This window comes from Centropristis striata, chromosome 2, assembly GCF_030273125.1.
Source record: "Centropristis striata isolate RG_2023a ecotype Rhode Island chromosome 2, C.striata_1.0, whole genome shotgun sequence".
Taxonomy (NCBI): Eukaryota; Metazoa; Chordata; class Actinopteri; order Perciformes; family Serranidae; genus Centropristis; species Centropristis striata.
In genome coordinates this window covers 15,656,384-15,671,405 of record NC_081518.1, presented here as the reverse complement: position 1 = coordinate 15,671,405, position 15,022 = coordinate 15,656,384, and the positions used below count along the sequence as shown (strand labels likewise).

Sequence of the window (15,022 nt, the reverse complement as noted above, 5' to 3'; positions counted from 1 at the left end):
GTGTGTCAGCGTGATATGTCCAGCAGCTGGAATAGTGTTGCCAACTTAGCGACTTTGTCGATATATTTAGCAACCTTTCAGACCCCTCCAGTAGCGATTTTTTCAAAAAAGCAACTTGCGACAAATCTAGCGACTTTTTCTGGTGTTATTGGAGTCTTTTGGAGAGTCCTTCCAGCGTGTGCTGCCATGGGCCCGTCCCAAAGCACTCACAAGTGGCCCAGTCCTCCCGCAGCAGTCTCTCCCAGCTGCAGTCAGAGCAGGAGATGTTAACCCCTCAGAGTCCAGTCTGCAAATGAATCGTGCATGTGCAAAGTCGCCACTGGCTGGCTTACAATCTGTGGATTGGAGGGTTGGAATTGTGACAGATGACACATGCAGTTCTAAACATATTTAGGGTGTTTTTTTTACTGTCTTTTTGACATTTTTGTTTGCTGGTATACCGTGTGATTTTTCTAATGTAAAATATGTGCCGTGGCACTAAAGAGGTTGGTAAACACTGACATAAGCCATCAACATTTTCGCCAGTAGCGCTGCTTCTGTCCTTCTCCTGCCGCTAGTGCGGACGCTTGCCAGCTGAAGCATAGTGAGTGTGTTACTTGAAGTATTATAACACTGACTTTTTGTCCTTTTTGTAGTAATACTGCAAATGTTTGACAGGCTGTTTATATATTACTTATAATAAATAATAATATAATATTTATCTTAGTGCAATTTCTGTTAACAGAGCCTGAGAGTCTATTATATTAGTTTTGATTGTAGTGTATTTATTTATGTTTTATTTTTCTAGGATATTTTAATATCTATTTTCCACATTTTTAAAGATTTAATAGATTTAGAATTTATTACTGTGGAAAAGAATGTACTCAACGATACTATCGTTTATTGTGATAGTTTCCAGGAAAATATATCGTCCTAAAAAATGTGTTATCGTGACAGGCCTACAATAATGTTGTGACATTAAAGCTAACTCAGACCTTCTTTCTGTTGTCTCTTTCAGAGTGGGAGGAGGAATGTTGACCTGGACTTGGCGTTCTCTCACAAAAAGAGAGGTAAAGACGATGTGCAGTGTGTTCTGTGTAATGCTGCGAGTCAGGATGCTACAGGTCAGCAATCATGTGTTACTCTTGTCTCTCTGTCTCTCGATTCCTGTGTTGGATAGTTTATTTGCTTCTTTTGGGGCAGTTGAGCCCCAAACACAAGAGGAGCTCCAAGCAAGTAAACGATGGCATGTTTCTTCCTCTTGTTAGCTCATTCCTCCATGACTGCGATGCCCCCCTTCACTCATCCATCTCTCATGATGAGGGCCTTGTTCTGAGCTTCACCTCAAGACACTTCATGTTCTTCTCTCCGTGCTAACACATAGACTGCTCAAAGAAACACACACCATACAGATGAGCCCATTGTGCAAATAACAGCTCATTCTTCTGCTCTGAATGTTTGCCACTTTGCACAATGAAGGCTCATCCTCGTAAAGAATTCAGTTTTTCATGCTGAAGAGTTTTCATGGAATTACCAGTCACACTTTAAAGGGATAGTTTGGATTTTTTGAAGTGTGCTTGTATGAGGCACTTATTCATAGTCAGTGTATTACTACAGCTGGTCTATAGTTTGGAGAAGCAGCGGGAGTACTGACACAGAAGATAAACAATGTACTGCTGCAGATACATTTAGTTCAGCCACCTTAAAAAATCAATATCTGGTAAAGTTTTCGCTATATTAAGAATATTTTCAGCACTTTAACTTGCGATCAGACAGTGCTGTTTAAGCTTATGTGGGAAGAACTGAAGCTGTTATCTGTGCTCTCTTCAAAGACACCAGACTCCATTGACAAAAACAGTAATTAATAAGTAAGTATAAGTAATTTAGCTCAAAGAACACAGGAGTTACTGGTCTACTGCTGCCTTTATCGGTTAGTTAGTTTGTATTATTGCGTGACTTCGGTGTTTTAAAGTGTTCCTTCAGATTCACCAAAGTCACACAATAACACAAACTTACCAAACTATGCAGCAGTAGACCAGAAACTTATTCCAGTATTGCAAGGTAAAATGACTGTTTTTGTCAAAGGAGTCTGGTGGCCTTGAAGAGAGCAAGCACACCAGCTTCAGTCTCTCACTTAGTGCTGACTGAAGCCAAGGAAAGGGAGTTAAAATATTCAAAATATATCATCTGCTTCAGCTGATATTGATTTTTTTTAGGTGTCTAAAATGCATTTACCTGCTACCCCCCGTCCACAGCAGTATGTTGTTTACAGTCATGGAAAAAATTGTTAGACCACCTATGTTTCTTTAATTTCTTGTTCATTTCAATGCCTGGTACAATTTAAGAACTGATATCTAGACATTTTCCATGGTTTTCTTGATAATAACCAAAATCATTATCAAGAAAAACATGGAAAATGTCTCGATATCAGCTCTTAAAATTGAACTCTTATCAGCTATTTTTGTTGTTATCATTATATTTGTCCAAACAAATGGACCTTTAGTTGTACCAGGCATTAAAATGAACAAGAAATTGAAGAAAATGGTCTAATAATTTTTTCCATGACTGTTGCTATTTCTGTGACAGTACTCCTGCCTGCTTCTCCAAACTGGAGGCATGCATTGATACACTTAATACACTGCTAGTGGAAAAGTACCTCAGACAATCCCAACTGTTCCTTTAACTTCAGTGCTTTCAGTTGTTGTGTGGAAACAGCAGCTCAGGTTACCATTTCACTTCTCAACTGCAGCTTTTCTTCCTCAGTGGGTATTGGAAACTCAGTGTGTCCATTATAGATGAATCCATAATGGCTGATGAAGGCTCATGCTGCATGTAGAGTCAGCATTTGGCCATCTGACGAACTCTTATAGAGGAGTAATGCATTGCACTGCATAGTTTTTAAGTGCTTAAAAGCAACATCCATCAGAAGAGTTAACTTGTGCATTTATGCATCTGAAAGGCTCCCTCTCCCTCTCCTCCTGTCCCCAGGTCTGCTCCACAGCTCACCGGACTCCCTGGCCGAGTCCTGGTTCCGGGCCAAACTGAGCCGCCAGCGGAGCTACAGCTCGGCGCACTCCTACGAGGAGTCGGACCTGGACCTGAGCCGCTCTCTGGGCATCCACGCTCTCATCGACAACATGGTCAGCTTCATCAGCGGGGACGTGGGCCTGGCTCCGGCCTTCAAGGAGCCAGAAGAAAGCATGTCCACCAGCCCTCAGGCCACTATCCTGGCCATGGAGCAGCAGCAGAGCAGGGCCGAGGTGAGCCGCTCACTCAGGACTTTATGGGTCTACAGTCATGGAAAAAATGATTAGACCACCTGGTACAACTAAAGGTACATTTGCTTGAACAAATATAATGATAAAAACAAAAATAGCTCATAAGAGTTTAATTTAAGTTTTAATGATTTAAAGGTTTATAGTTTATTTATTGGCACAGTTATAATAACATAAATGACAAAGATAACAGATAATGTGAAGTGCAGGGAGAGGCAGAAACCCCATATTGGCTTATTTAAAGCCTCCACCTAAAATTTCATAGTTTTAAGTTAGTTATAAGAAAGTAATGACAAACTGATAAAAGAAAAAACACATGTATGACATCAACAACAAGTTATAATAATTAATGAAACTCTTATGAGCTATTTTTGTTGTTATCATTGTATTTGTCCAAACAAATGTATGTATGTATAGCACCTTTAAAAACAAAGTTACAAGGTGCTTGACAATAAAACAAAATGCAATTAAGAACACATAAATAATACTATTAAAAGATTTGTTAAATAATGTAAAAGAAGGAAAAGGTCAATAAACATTTGTGTTTAGAATATCCTTTTTCTTTATGGATCTTATGTAATAGTTTCTAATTTTCTGAGACATTATCTGTAAGCCATGATCATCAAATTTACAAAAAAAAGGAATATTACTTGAAATATTACACTTTATGTGTAATAAATCTATAAAATATTTGAGTTTCACTTTCTGAAATAATTGACAAAATATATTGAACTTTTTCACAATATTCAAATTTTTTTAGATGTACCTGTATATCATCCTAAAAATGTTTTATCGTAACAGACCTAGTAAGATTAAGATTAAGATGAATTACTTTATTAATCCCACAATGGGGAAATTCAACCTCTGCATTTAACCCATCCTTTTTTACACACAAGTGAACACACCATGCAAGGAGCAGTGGGCAGCACATTACTGCACCCGGGGAGCTGTGGAGGGGGATAAGGTGCCTTGCTCAAGGGCATTTCGGTCCTTGACCTGTCAGCGACTCTCCAGTTACAAGCCCGATTCCTAACCTCTAGGCCATGCACTAGTAATATAATATAAATCTCCTCCTGACCACTGGGATGTGTTTTTATCTTCAGCTGCGGTTGGAGGCGCTCCACCAGATCGTGGTGTTGATCTCGGGCATGGAGGAGAAGGGCAGCCAGCCCGGGAACACCGATCGATCCAGCAGTGCCTTCCAGTCTTCCTCCCTGCTCACCTCCGTCAGGTTGCAGTTCCTGGCAGGATGTTTCGGCCTCGGCACTGTGGGCACCGGAGCGCTGAAGAGAGAGAGCGTGCAGCTGCATCACTATCAGGTAGAGCCTTGTCAACAGCAGCCCCACTCTCTTTTATCTACAAGAGAACTAGAGATAATGTTGACTGTGTGTCTTTTCTGCAGGACGGAGTAAAAGCAGCCAAGAGGAGCCTCCAGATGGAAATCCAGACAGCTGTGCATAAGATCTACCAGCAGCTGTCAGTCACTCTGGAGAGGGCGCTGCAGGCCAACAAGCACCACATAGGTAACAGAGATGCTGCTGTATCACTCAATAGTTAATCAGGTTGTTAGAACTACTGCAAGGATTTTGATTTGGCACCTTAAGTGGATAGAAGCAGTAGTGTTTGCACGAGCATCACCACCTCTTGTCATAGAGTTTTTTTTCCATAGGCCGTAGCTGACTCACTTTTAGGAATATATTGGAGATACTATCTATGAAACTAGAAGATGTAAGGAATCTATAGGCACCATGTGTGTCAGGATATCGTTTCGGGGAGTGAAATGACGCTGCAAAGTTAGGCTATTTTTTTTTTTTTCATGGTGATTTTCAAAGCGGTTATGTCACCTCTGACGTCACAGTATCTAACATCTAAATAGTTCATCAGGTTGTTAGAACAACTGCAAGGATTTTGATTTGGCACCGTAAGTGGATAAAAGCAGTAGTGTTTGCACGAGCATCACTCTTGCTGTAAAGAGTCTCGAAAAAAAAAATGGAAGCACAACCTTTTTTGATGCTGTTTTTCTCTTTTAAACAGCTGTTTTTGCATGATGCATGGTATCAATACAGCATAGTATTGCTATATTTTGCGTGGCAATATTATATCGATTCATGATTGCCAAGTATCGATATTTAGCGTTCCGACAGCCAGCGAGCCATCAGTATTTTCGCCTATTTTGTTTTTTCCTGAGGCCGTAGCGGGCTCACTTATGAATATCCTGGGGATACTGGTATCTATGAAACGAGAACATTTAAGGAATCTACAGGCACCATGTGTGTCCGGATATCGTGTCGGGAAGTTGTCGAAATAACGCTGCAAAGTTAGACTTTTTTTGATGTTTCATGGTGATTTTCAAAGTGGTCATATGACCTCTGAAGTCATGGTATCTCAATGAAAATAGGCTCTCTGGGTCTTTGACTCTCATTGTGGAGAAATAAAAAGACTGAAGTGAGATGAAAAGACTGAGAATTTTCTCTTATTGGACAAAACAATTCTTGATTGAATTGAATTGCAGTTAAACATTTAAATCCCAATATATTGTATCGCAATGCTCACCATATCACAAAATGCTTAAAATTGCAATAATATTGTATTGTGACTCAATTATCAGGAAAAAATCATATCGTGGGGCCGACACACTGATTCACACCTCTAATGCATGGTGATGTACCTCATCTTGCATCTATTTGTGTCAGAGTAAGATTAATAGCTGTGATATGAAGATGATGAAACAGAGTAACAGATATATTATATACGTCTAAAAGGAAGAGGGCCAATTCACTGTCACTTTTAGCTTTTTTTCATTCATCAGTCAATTCTTTTCTTTGCTGATCCTGCCTCATCATCAGCCAGACACAAAATATATAACGTAAAAAAAATAAACGTCTCTGAAGAAATCTCTCCTCCTGCTTCCTTTTAACTGGCAAACATACTACTCACTGCCAAACTTTGCCTGCTGGGAAGTTGCAACCATCGGGGCTGCAGGATGTGAATCATTTCATCAGATTTTTCAGATAAATCTGACCCGCAAGACAGAAATGAAGAATAACTGTATAGAAATAGCTGGTATTCTTTGCTCCAGTAGGTCAGAGGTTTCCAAAGTGGGAGTTTTGCCTCTTCAAAGGGGCTCCGAACAGTGTCAGGGGACGCTCAGTGAATGGAAGGGATACAATATTACATCAGTTATTAAATTAGTTAAGGACATTACAGGGAATAGCATAAATGTTTTATTGAAACTATCCTTTCTTTTGCTTTTGTGAGCTGGTTTGGGTCTCTCACTCAAACAAAAACAGTCTGCAAAACATAGTCAAGGTGTGCGGCAAAATTGCCCACAACCCTCTGACTGATCTAAATTCTCTATACGAGACAAGGACCCATAAGAGGGCACAATCAGTCACCCTCACAGTCACCCTCTAAACAGCTGCTTCACATTGTTGCTGTCCGGCCGCAGATTCTGCCTGCACAAATGCAGGACAAACAGACGCAAAAACTATTTTGTCCCTGCTGCTATAGGCTTTTTAATAATTCAATGTGAGATGTATGCAGTATGTATTTTGTCTATTGTCGCTGGTGGTTTGTTTGCTGGTTTATGTGCTGATTATGATGCGTCCTGCTGTTGCACAGTGAATTATCTAATAATAATACATAAAGAAACATTGAACTTTGAAAAAAAACGTGTTGGTTAAACACATACAGTTCAGAATTACAGTAGTTTGAGGGATTTTTACTGTTTTTCCAGAGTCAGAAACTATTGAATGCCTGTAGGACAGATCCCTTTTTTATACATTAAGGTTATGTCAGCACTATTAGGCTCAATTATTGAGGGTCTGTGGGATGACAGAGGGAGATGTGAGGGCAGGCCCGCCATCTCAGGCTTTGAAAACCCTGTAGGTCAAACTGAGACTGTTTCATAACCTGTTAAAAACAGCTCACTGTACTGCCCTACAAAGCCTAACTGCGGTAACTACATTTTTGAAATAAACTCCTTGATGTCTGTTTTACCTTGTGAAAAAATGTAGATTTCAATTTTGATATATGATATGATATCAGATATGATATAAAAATTGCAGTAACTACAAAATCCAACTCAAAACCAAAGCAGTAATTGCACTTACCAAGGTCTGCTTTGACTGTGATAGAGTGTAGCCTCGTATTTCCTCATTGTGTGAAGACAAGAAAAATAGAAATTAATTTTATATTATCATTATTATTAAGTTTATTTGATAGGGAAATTATTATCATAGTGATTAAGGAAAAACGTGAGATACAATTATGTCAAGACTAAAATACAACCTTACTTTATAATATTAGGTCTAAAACTCACAACTCTTTGAATTTGAGTTTTTAACACTTTTAAACACACACTAAACACAATAACAAAATCAATTTGAATTGAAAGAAGACAACAACATTTTAGTTACTGCACTCTGTTCTTGCATTACTATTAGAAACTTTTACATCAATGCAAATCCAGAGTGCAGTAACTACATTTTTGGTGTCAAAGGTCAAATAAATCGTTAAGATTTTTGAGCATAAAAATGAAATCATCAATAGATGTAGAAATAAGTGTCCTATCACTTGTCTACCTTTAACCCATTTGGCTGGCCAGTTAAAAAACGTTAAAACACTTTAAAGCACTTTTTCTCAGTTTTACCCTTTGTGTAGTTACTGTAGTTAGACTTTGTAGGGCTGTAAACATCACAGACATTTATCACAAACTTTTTCAGTTGGCAGCTTCACCTGACAGTGAACCAGAGATCTGCTGACTCTTGTTTTTCATAAACTGATTTATTACGCTTGCTTTAGTGTCGTGAAGTCCCACCCTGTACTGATTTTTTTTTTACCAGCAGCTTGTCTGAAGCTTTTATCTCTCCCTCTCTCTCCATTGTAGAAGCCCAGCAGCGCCTCCTGCTGGTGACAGTGTTTGCACTGAGTGTTCGCTACCAGCCGGTGGACGTCTCCCTCGCCATCTCCAGTGGGCTGCTCAACGTGCTGTCCCAGCTCTGCGGGACAGAGACGATGCTGGGACAGCCGTTGCAGCTGCTGCAGAAACCTGGAGTGTCCCAGCTCAGCACCGCCCTCAAGGTGGCCTCCACCCGCCTTCTGCAGATACTGGCCATCAGCACCGGGTACGACACTTAAAACTGGAGGCAATCAGCACTTTGGTACCCTTATGTTGACTTGCTGTATACACCACTTGTTCTAAGGGTAAAAAATGACCCGCCTCCCCTTTAATAAAGCACCTTGATTGAATTTTAAAACCCAAATCTGTTTTGCATGAAGAAACAACCTGTCATTCATCATAAACTCTGGTAACAGCTAGGTTTTTATCTCTTACAGTGCAGAAAAAGTAGATTTAATTAATGAAATCCACTTGTTTTTATAACACACCTGTCATAATCGATTTACAGTTTCACTAAAGTACGAGTTTATTTAAATTAATAAAGGTACTACATGCAGTCATGGAAAAAATATTAGACCACACTTTTTCTACAGTTTTTTGTTCACTTTAATGCCTGGTACAATTAAAGGTACATTTGTTTGGACAAATTTAATGATGACAACAAAAATATCTCTTAAGAGGTTATTTAAAAGCTGATATCTAGACATTTTCCATGTTTTTCTTGATAATAACCAAAATCATTATCAAGAAAACCATTTAAAAATGTCTAGATATCAGCATCAAATGAACAATAAACTGAAGAAAACAAGGGTAGTCTAATAATTTTTTCCATGACTGTAGGTGTAAAAAAGTTTTTGCAAACATGCATGTGTACATGCCTGCATGGTTTTTGTGGTTTTTATGGTATGAAAATGATTTTATAACTGCCTGGTCAAAAATGCCCCCTAAGACAAGATTTACCGTTGATATACAGCTTTCAAGGAAATATGAACTAAGACAATGTATTACTGGTTCTAATTTTGGGGTCATTCTAGGAAAAGGCATGGAATTTGAAGTTAAAAAAGATCATTAAGGGAGTTTCCTATGCTGTTAAACATAGTAGCGGGTCATTTTTGACCCATAAGACATCACAAGGGTTAACCTGAAGAAAATATTGCATCAACAGTTGTGTCTTTCTTTGGTTTTGCAGGACGTATGCAGACAAGTTGAGTCCCAAGGTGGTCCAGTCGCTGCTGGACCTGCTCTGCAGTCAGCTGAAGAACCTGCTGTCCCAGGCTGGAGTCAGTCTGCTGTCTCCTGGAAATGAGCAGGAGGACAGCAAACAGGAGGACAGCGCCGACTCTGAGAAGAAAGATTTCAGAGGTGATAAAGACGTTTGGTCTCACTACTCTTTCACAAAATCAGTCTTTTTCTTAAATTCAGTTTGGTGACCTAATTAGGGAACTGTGTTGCCTCTTATGTGTTTGATATCACATAATGGCTGATGAAGGCTTGTGCTGCATGCAGAGTCAGCATTTGGCCATCTGATGAACTCTTATAGAGGAATAATGCATTGCACTGCATAGCTCTTAAATGCTTAAAACCCTTTTAGACTGAAGGAAGCGTTGGCGATCCCTGCCAGTCGTGCCAACGATCACATTTTTAAATGCTGGTAGAATTGCAAACAAATAAGATAGAGCTATAATTCTTTTTGCAGATAAAACCAGGGGACTTCTGTTTCTTTACACTAATGGGTTCGTAGAAATCCTGTAAAAACAACACAACAAAACTTTATAAACCACTATATTTTCATTTTGGTTAAAATTAGTGTATCTCAAAAAGTAAATAATGTACACACTCAAAATAAATTTCCTGTAGTTTGAAAGGATTTCATGCAACTTTTTTACATTTACACTTTTGAGGGATACAACTATGATATTTCTGTATTTAGAAAAATATGCGTAAATTTTCATTTCATTTTTTTTGTGATTTTTTTTTCCACTTTTAATCAATTTATTTCATCAGTATGGACACAAGTCCATATATATTATTAAAATATCGGATGTAAGGGTTGTATTGATGTATAGCCTATGTGCATATCACATGAAAATGCTCCAAAAAATGGCACTACAGCATGTAAAAATGTGTACATTTGCCCACATACACACATACACATTTAATTTCATGTGATCATATTGTCGCATTTTTTTTGTGTGTACTGTCCCTGACAAAAGACCTTCCTGTCCTAATTAAATGATAAAACTCAATGAATGATACGATACTTTTTTTGGTATAATGAGCGTCATCTAGAGGCCTTTGCCTTTCATATAAGCAGATTTTAAGCCTTTTAAATTCCTATAGGGGAAGATTACATGATTGTTGATCCAACAGCAGTGCATGATGTTCTGTTCAGGGTGCTTATGAAAGGTGCTCTGATCAGGACTTTTGGGGCTGATCACGGATTGTTGGAAGCACTATCAGCTAATATCTCTCACTGGTCACAGGGTTTCTTTGATATGAAGAGGATTAGGGCCATGTAGGAGAAATGAATAATTATTCACTTTGAGAAAAGAGTCACTGTTTGAGTTGGTAAAGTGGACCACGAGCTACAACCTGATTCTCCTCAGTACGTCTAAGATATGTCTAAAAAAATCACATAAATTACATAAAAGCAGATTTTCCATGTAATATAATAAACTGTCTGTAATTGTATATGTGTTGTTATTGTTGTTTTCCAGCATTGATCCGTAAACAGCACACAGCCGAGCTCCACCTCGGAGACTTCCTCGTCTTCCTCAGGAGAGTCGTGTCCTCCAAGGCCATCCAGTCCAAGATGGCGTCCCCGAAGTGGACCGAAGTGCTGCTCAACATCGCTGCACAGAAATGCTGCTCAGGTACACACAGCTCATGTAACACAGCACAGATAAATGTGCAGCACTGCATCTATTCGCTGAGACTTGAACTCTCTGTGGCTGCTGATTTTAGGGGTCCCTCTGGTGGGGAACTTGAGAACTCGGCTCCTCGCTCTCCACGTGCTGGAGGCTGTGCTGCCGGCCTGTGAGGCCAATATGGAGGACGACCAGATGACACAGGTCAGCAACAAACTTAACTTCTTACAAGTCTTCAGTAACAGACCGTTGTCAGTCAGAGAGCTGAAATATACTGCTCCACATATCTGGAACAAACTCCCAGAAAACTGGGGATACTTATAAAAATCTTTGTGGGGATATTAAAATCGGCCCCAACATTTTTACATTTCTGATCTTGTGCTTAGCTACGAACCATCCAGAACTCTCAGATCATCAGGGACTGGTCTGTTCTGTGTTTCCAGAGTCGGAACTAAACATGGAGAGGCAGCATTCAGTTTTTATGCTCCACATATCTGGAACAAACTCCCAGAAAACTGCAGTTTAGAGATGCCGCTTTCTCCTAAAAGGGCGAAGCCGGGTGTGCCGGATACACTCCTCTCGTTTAGCGATATGAGTAGAGAATTTGATATTTGAAACCTCGCTTTCAATTTTAAAATGATATATTTGAATATACTTCTATATTTTTTCCTAAACATTTTCTCTTTTAAATGCTCTTAATGTTTTGTGTAAAACACTTTTAATTGCCCTGTTGTTGAAAGGTGCCATACAAATAAACTTGGCTCGCCTTGCTCTGGTTCAGGTTGTGGAGCGGCTGTTCGCCCTGCTGTCTGATTGCATGTGGGAAGCTCCCGTCGCTCAGGCCAAACACTCCATCCAGATCAAAGAAAAGGTTCAGGAGCTTAAACTACAGGTGTGAAACCAGCCTTCTTCATGTGTCTTTATTATCATTATATGTTTGAGTGGCTGACTGTTTTCTTGACTCCTCAGGGAGAGGCGGAGGAGGAGGACGAGAACCTCCCCATCCAGGAGGTGTCCTTCGACCCGGAGAAGGCTCAGTGCTGCGTGGTGGAGAACGGCCAGGGCCTGACGCACGGCAGCGGGGGCAAAGGCTACGGCCTCGCCTCCACCGGGATCTCCTCTGGCTGTTACCAGTGGAAGGTAGGGAGGAGTTCCATCAGCCGACTAGTTCAACCTCCTTAGTCTGCAACACAAATACTAGTCAGTTAAAGCCTTCTTTAAAATACTATTTAATATTGTCCAGTATTTTTTCATTCTTGTGTGGTTTAAACTGCAGCTTCCCCCACTAGAAAAGGCCACTTGCTTCAGATGATTGGACTGGAATTCACTCACTGGCCAAGATTCAGCTTTCTTTCTTTTTTCTCTTTTATTTTGAAAGTTGCCAAAGCCAACCACAGATGAAAAACCTTAAGCACAAACACAAATGGAAGGTTGAGAAAAATGTAACCCAAGATTCAGTTAACATAACCCAACATCAAATACTTCATTTTAAAGTACTAGAAATTAATCTTGAAAATAAGTGGGAAAAAACCCATATTTAAAGCACCAAAAATGAATTAAATAAATGTTAAAGCACTATGTAATGATGATTTTAACTTAACAAGCTTTAGCAGCTTTTAACTCCTATAAATGCATACATCATTCTTTATCAAATTACTTTTAGCTAGAATACTTTTTAACATTTAAGGTCCATGTTGACATAATCTGCACGTAATTGCAATGTCTTCCTAGTCACATGCTGCTTTATAAAAAAAACATATCTGTTAGCTACTTATGTTAAAAATCAGGTACGTCTCCTAAATATGCATTTAACTTAAGAATATTGTCTTCAATAAATCTTATTTCTTGACTTTTATTTAGTGAGTTATTGTCACGTTTTGTAGGATAATGTTCATAATGCACGGTGCAAAGTGCAACACATTTTGGCTGCATTTAAAATGCAATTTGGTTGTTAAAAAATTGATCAATGATTTTGAATCGCTCTTAATAATATAATTATAATATATGCAATATTTTTTTTGTACAATGTTTAACATTAAAAATGAAGTTTTGCTCAATGTTGACTGTATTTTATTACTTTTAGATGAGTTGACTACTCTAAGTTCAAATTTCTCTTTAAACATCAGCAAAGTTAGTTGTTTGGAACATCCCCAGTGGTACAAAAATGATAATACTGTCGTCATTGCTATATGTTTTGGTTACATTATTTAAAAAAAACATTATTAAGACAGCTAAACGTACACAGAGCTGAATTAATTACAAATATTTCCAGGAAGGAATATTATAGAGTGTTTTACACCAAAGTTATAAACTATCACCTTTTCTTCTTGTCTGCCTGTTTCGATCATTTTCACATTTAATTTCTTCTATTTTTTTATAGTTCTACATCGTGAAGGAGAATCGAGGAAACGAGGGCACCTGTGTGGGCGTTTCCCGATGGCCTGTGCACGACTTCAACCACCGCACCACGTCAGACATGTGGCTGTATCGAGCGTACAGCGGAAACCTTTATCACAACGGGGAGCAAACTCTGACGCTTAGCAGCTTCACGCAGGGAGACTTCATCACCTGCGTTCTGGACATGGAAGCCAGAACCATCTCCTTCGGCAAGAACGGAGAGGTGAGAGTAATTTATGTGCTTTCTGTAAACTATCACACACTGGCCCTCATTTATCAAACGAGCGTAGAAACCAGCGCAGATCTAAGCGTATATTCCGTCTTGCGACAGGGTTCACGTGTAATTTATCAAACGATCGTATCTCTCCAATCACAGCGTGAGAATGATCGGCTGTTGATAAATGTGGCGGTGGAAAGCAAGCACCTTTTGAATGTCACGCCCTAAAGATTACAACACAGAAGGACGCAATCAAGCCAAAAATAGGATTTTTTCCCCTTTTCTTTTTTTAACCCACCTTTATTAGCAAAGTGCACCGTTACAAATAACAACAGGAGTGAAATAGACATATTACAGAAGTCACAACGGGGATTTATGAAATAAAAGTTCTTATAGTTATAAACTCAAACAAGTTCGGTGAATATTTTACATTTGGAGCGCAGACTTAAAAGTTTTCACAGCTTTTTAGTTGCAGCCAGGAGGTAAACAATGTTTTAAAGTAGGTTTTAATCCCAAAAGAAGAGGAATTTCTCAGAGGCAGGAAGTGAAACGCTTACGCCAACAGCTGCAACACAACAAACTGGCTTTGTTTGGCAGCATAAAAAGTGAAAAGGAAGGAAATCAGTTTGGAGGTGAGCCCAACTATTTCTAGTTGGTAACGCTCCACCTCCCGCACAAACTCAGGCTCCTTCCCCCGCCAGCGAGGTGACTTTCCACGTCCCCAGAGTTAGCCGCTGGAGCCGGGGGTCAGCACGCCCAGGTACCCGCCTTTGCCTGCTGCCCGACTCACACTGCACCCAACCCCTACGCCCTACTCTGCGGGGGGTGGGCCCACAGGTCGGCGGATCCATGTGGCTTTTTCGGGCTGAGCCCGGCCAGACCCGTTGGACAAAAGCCCGGCCACCAGACGCTCGCCTGCATGCTCCCCTTCCGGGTCTGGCTCCAGGAAGGGGCCCCGGTTTACCCGTGCCGGGCGAGGTACACTGATCTTCATGGGAATCACTCTTAGTCTGGCCCCTCCCCTGGGACCACTTTGCAATGGGAGACCCTACCAGGAGCTATTGCTCCAGACAACACAGCTCCCAGGATCACTGGAGCACACAAACCCCTCCACCACGATAAGGTGGCGATTCTTGGAGGAGATGGCCGGGTGTATTTATTTTAAATGATGTTTTAATGATAAATGATGTAGTCTAAACATGTTTGCTTTGTCACCATTAAAAAACAAAACAGACAAAAGTTTTATCAGCTCCAGACATCGATACAATAGTCTAAGATCAATTCTCTGACTCAGATGTGTGGACTTCACGCTGACTCAAATTTGCGTACAGGAGCTGAGAGCAGACGTGAGATCTGATCGTACCCTCCGCTTGAGAAATGCCGAGCC

At 39.9% G+C, this 15,022-nt stretch overlaps 1 protein-coding gene across 8 annotated transcripts in view; it reads left to right on the top strand.

Moving 5' to 3' along the window:
• Nucleotides 1-15,022, top strand: part of herc1 (HECT and RLD domain containing E3 ubiquitin protein ligase family member 1) — a 108,565-nt gene that overhangs the window by 39,582 nt on the left and 53,961 nt on the right. For 6 of the 8 annotated variants that reach the window (XM_059357515.1, XM_059357496.1, XM_059357506.1 and 3 more), the window contains exons 25-35: nucleotides 998-1,103; nucleotides 2,968-3,239; nucleotides 4,358-4,573; nucleotides 4,657-4,777; nucleotides 8,143-8,380; nucleotides 9,344-9,516; nucleotides 10,872-11,027; nucleotides 11,119-11,225; nucleotides 11,803-11,913; nucleotides 11,991-12,161; nucleotides 13,402-13,641. In XM_059357515.1, the coding sequence (XP_059213498.1) occupies nucleotides 998-1,103; nucleotides 2,968-3,239; nucleotides 4,358-4,573; nucleotides 4,657-4,777; nucleotides 8,143-8,380; nucleotides 9,344-9,516; nucleotides 10,872-11,027; nucleotides 11,119-11,225; nucleotides 11,803-11,913; nucleotides 11,991-12,161; nucleotides 13,402-13,641 (1,911 nt within the window). The remainder of the gene's footprint in view (nucleotides 1-997; nucleotides 1,104-2,967; nucleotides 3,240-4,357; nucleotides 4,574-4,656; nucleotides 4,778-8,142; nucleotides 8,381-9,343; nucleotides 9,517-10,871; nucleotides 11,028-11,118; nucleotides 11,226-11,802; nucleotides 11,914-11,990; nucleotides 12,162-13,401; nucleotides 13,642-15,022) is intronic. The other 2 variants (XM_059357541.1, XM_059357533.1) reach the window with 1 other exon arrangement.